The 4,529-nt window shown below is 47.1% G+C and overlaps 1 protein-coding gene across 1 annotated transcript; it reads left to right on the plus strand.

Annotated features, from left to right (window-relative positions):
- The first annotated feature begins 466 nt into the window (after positions 1–466).
- Positions 467–3,222, plus strand: LOC149913333 (uncharacterized). The gene has a single exon (XM_090129923.1). The coding sequence runs from the start codon at positions 775–777 to the stop codon at positions 2,734–2,736; it is 1,962 nt and encodes a 653-aa protein (XP_089986049.1). The 5' UTR covers positions 467–774; the 3' UTR covers positions 2,737–3,222.
- The last annotated feature ends 1,307 nt before the right edge of the window (positions 3,223–4,529 follow it).

Genomic DNA, 4,529 nt, shown 5'->3' on the forward strand with positions numbered 1-4,529 from the left:
TTTCCCAGGTGTCATGGTTTTGTTTTTTTTTTATTTTTGATTTTCAATATTCCACATCAAAACATCATGTACTGGAATTAAAGTGTTAATGCTCTAACTCTACGTACCTATCCCTATACATTACGGAAGTCACGGGATCTGACCCTTCCGGGGGGACGGTCTCTTACTGCCTGGCAGTGGGTGCTGGAGGGTGCTTTCCTAGCCGTTCCAAGCTTTTTTCAGGTTTGACTCGGTCTCGGGAACTCTCTCTCATATCTTGTTTGATTTATTAGTCTCAATTCCAATTAGATTGTATTATATTGTATTATTTTGCATTCCGATATCATAGTTAGTAAAATAAGTTTACCTCCATAGTTTGTTGCCGCTGTTTTTTTCCTTTTCCCCCTACCTTCCCATTTTTGTGGGCCCAGGCGGGGGGTGGGGAAGGCAGGGGCCTACTGCCCCCTGTCACGGGCATTAACTGATCTAGTTAATTCCGTGACAGATTTTGGTGGAGAATGCGGGCATAGCTGCCTTTTGCTTTTTGGTTTTTGCTTTTTGGCTCTTAGAACGAATCTCGCTCTCTGCTCTTAGAGAGCAGCTTCGTTAGGGAGCATTATCAGTAGTTCAGGTTTTTGTGCTGGAAAACTTGACCTTGAAAGACCAGGCGTACTGCCAGTATTCTGGGATATCTGTAAACTTTGAGCACTGCTTAGTCTGAGTAGTGCCTTTTTTTTTCCTTCCCCCCCTCTTGTTAGTTTCAATTCATTAACCCTTTTTGAGCAGAAACCAGCGATGAACCCACTCTTTTTCGTGGGAGCGCTGAGTAAGGGATTAAAAGCTATGGTGTTTCTCGCGACCTACTGGCCAATCATCAATGTCATCTTTACTTGTTGTGGAATGGTGTACGTATATAACTACATAAAGGCACTGATGGAGACGCCTGTATGGTACCTATCTTGGTACCTATATGCAATGTTTAATATGAATTTTGACTCTTGCATCCCGGATGGAATGGCTAATTTCACAAGCAACTACATCCCAAATGGAATAGCTGATTTTACAAACCACACGGTGTTCAAACCAGTTTCCAAGTTTTCCTTTTGGTTTATCAAACATTTTTCCAATGCTGAGTTAACTCAAATGCTTGTGAACGTAACGGGCGTAACAGCCCTGTTCATATCAGTCTTCCTGAATCTATTTCTATACAGGACTATAAGGACTATGATCAAGCAGAAGGAGTCTCCTCCAAATCCAGAGAATACTGACTGGCAGGGAATATGGAGAGATTTAGGAGAAATCTTAGAAGAATGGGGACCCACAATGTCATGGGATTTCACTCTTGAGCATCTGTGGCATCCCCAGAAACTTAGCCAGTATCTGAGACAGGGGCAGTGCGGCTTAGGTAAATCTAAGGAGGTACAACTTATTTGGGGTTTGGCTTGTGCTTACCGTGCCCTATATAATACTGTTTTGGAGAGAGAGAGTTTCCGAGCTGAGGTTCAAGCCAAAGGGGAAGTCAAATCTGATCAATTACAGGAGACACCAGTAACAATATCAGTTGCCCCTGTGGAGGGCAAGAAATGGAAACGAGTGTCCTCACGTCTAGAACGGAAAAAAGAAGAAGAGGAGGAGGAGGTGGAGGAAGATCCAGGTGAGGGGCCCTCCTCGAAACCATCAACATCAAGAAAGGCAAAAGGAAAAACTAAGAGACATGCAGAAGAGAGTGATGAAGAGGAAGTTTCTATTACTACTCGTCGGCCTCTGAAGATGACTGAAATCCAAGGCTCAAGAAAGGAATTTACACGGCGCCCAAATGAAACTATCGTTTCCTGGTTAGTTCGCTGTTGGGACGACGGGGCCAGTAGCTTGTCTCTAGATGGTAATGAAGCCCGCCAACTAGGAGCCATTGCCAGAGATCCAGCTATTGACAGAGGAATTAGTCGATGTCTGGATGGGGCTGCCTCCCTCTGGGAACGAGTATTAACAGCCGTGAAGGAAAGGTACCCCTTCAAAAGCGGCTTGAAGCCTATGACAAAAAGGTGGGATACAATTGAACAGGGTATCCAGTATTTGAGGGAAATAGCCGTGGTGGAAATGTTGTATGACCCAAACTGTGTTTTTAACGACCCACAAGGCCATGACCCTGAGAGAGTGAGAACAACGCGTGAAATGTGGCAGCAACTCACATCAACAGCACCAGCCAGATATGCCTCTGCACTATTGGCCGCATCGGACAGATACCAGGACCAACAGAGAAGCCCCTTAGTTTATGAATTGATTCTTATGCTCCAAAGCTATGAACAACAGCTACCCCCAACTCGCGCCGCCATCGCCGCCATCTCACAAATGACGGAGCAACTGAATGAAATGCGAGAGCAAATGTCTTCACTGATGAATCGTGACAAACCTGTAGAAGTATCAGAAATGCTTGATGAAGATCAGTATAGTCAAAAGAGTCTACTGAAGGAGGTGAAGGAGATGGTAGAACAAATGTGGATCCAACAAACTAAAGACGATGAACCCTCCTTCGCAGGTGCAAAATCAAAAATCTCAGCTGTTAGAGGCAAACGCTCTCCAGCTCCAGGAAGGAATCCTACATCGCGACTTGCCTTGTGGCGTTACTTACGTGACCATGGAGAAGACATGAGGAAGTGGCATGACCAAGCTACTCATGTACTACGAGCACGGGTGAGAGAATTACAAGGCAGATCAACCGCCAGTGCAGTTGCTCCGGTTACCACAGGTAATGAATAGAGGGGCCCTGCCCTCAGTCAGGGGGGGGAAAGGGATAATAGAGTTTATTGGACTGTGTGGATCCGATGGCCTGGCACATCAGAACCACTGAAATATAAGGCGTTGGTGGATACCGGTGCACAGTGCACTCTGATGCCCTCAACTTATGAAGGGACAGAATCAATCCATATTTCTGGAGTGACTGGGGGCTCTCAAGAATTGACTGTGTTGGAGGCCGAGATAAGCCTCACTGGTAGGAACTGGCAAAAGCACCCTATTGTGACTGGTCCAGGGGCTCCATGTATACTTGGTATTGATTACCTCAGAAGGGGCATTTCAAGGATCCTAAGGGGTATCGATGGGCCTTTGGAATAGCTGCTGTAGACACAAACAACATTAAGCAGCTGTCTGTTTTGCCTGGCCTGTCAGAAGATCCGTCTGTTGTGGGACTGCTACAGGTAAAAGAGCAACAGGTACCAATTGCTACAAAAACAGTGCACAGACGGCAGGACCGTACCAACAGGGATTCCTTGCTCCCCATTCATAAGTTGATTCGTCAACTAGAGAGTCAGGGAGTGATCAGCAAAACTCACTCGCCTTTTAATAGCCCCATATGGCCAGTGCGTAAAGCCAGCGGAGAATGGAGGCTGACGGTGGACTATCGTGGCCTGAATGAGGTCACACCCCCACTGAGTGCTGCTGTGCCGGACATGTTAGAACTCCAGTATGAACTGGAATCAAAAGCAGCCAAATGGTATGCCACCATTGACATTGCTAATGCCTTTTTCTCCATTCCTTTGGCCAAAGAATGTAGGCCACAGTTTGCTTTCACCTGGAGGGGTGTTCAGTATACTTGGAACCGTTTGCCCCAGGGGTGGAAACACAGCCCAACCATTTGCCATGGGTTGATCCAAACTGCATTAGAACAGGGCAGTGCTCCTGAGCACTTGCAGTACATTGATGATATCGTTGTGTGGGGCGATACAGCAGCAGAAGTCTTCACAAAAGGGGAGCGAATAATCCAGATTCTTCTGCGTGCTGGTTTTGCTGTTAAGCGGAGCAAAGTGAAAGGACCTGCTCAGGAGATTCAGTTCCTAGGTATAAAGTGGCAAGATGGCCGTCGTTACATCCCGACAGATGTGATCAACAAAATCACCGCTATGTCTCCACCCACTAGTAAGAAAGAGACACAATCTTTTTTAGGTGTAGTGGGCTTTTGGAGAATGCATGTTCCAAACTATAGGTTCATTGTAAGCCCCCTTTATCATGTGACGCGAATGAAGAATGAGTTTACATGGGGCCCCGAGCAGCAGCAGGCTTTTGAACAGATTAAACAGGAGATAGCCCGTGCCGTGGCCTTAGGGCCAGTACGGACAGGGCAGGATATAAAGAACATCCTCTACACTGCTGCTGGAGAGAAAGGTCCCACTTGGAGTTTGTGGCAAAGAGCCTCAGGAGAGACCCGAGGCCGACCCCTGGGATTCTGGAGTCGGGCCTACAAGGGGTCGGAAGAGGGCTACACTCCAACTGAAAAGGAGATCTTAGCTGCTTATGAGGGGGTTCGGGCTGCTTCTGAAGTGGTCGGTACTGAAACACAGCTCCTTCTGGCACCTCGACTACCAGTGCTGAACTGGATGTTTAAAGGAAAGGTTCCCCCCACCCATCACGCAACTGATGCCACTTGGAGTAAGTGGATTGCGTTAATTACGCAACGAGCGCGGATGGGGAACCTCAGCCGTCCAGGAATCCTAGAGGTGATCATGGACTGGCCTGAAGGTAAAAAGTTTGGAACATCACCAGCAGAAGAAGTATCA

The sequence above is a fragment of the Phasianus colchicus genome, chromosome 38 (genome assembly GCF_987193195.1).
Source record: "Phasianus colchicus chromosome 38, bPhaCol1.hap1.1, whole genome shotgun sequence".
Classification (NCBI taxonomy): Eukaryota; Metazoa; Chordata; class Aves; order Galliformes; family Phasianidae; genus Phasianus; species Phasianus colchicus.

Coding starts and splice junctions, on each gene's coding strand:
- LOC149913333 (XM_090129923.1), top strand. CDS start 775: ATGAACCCACTCTTTTTCGTGGGAGCGCTGAGTAAGGGATTAAAAGCT.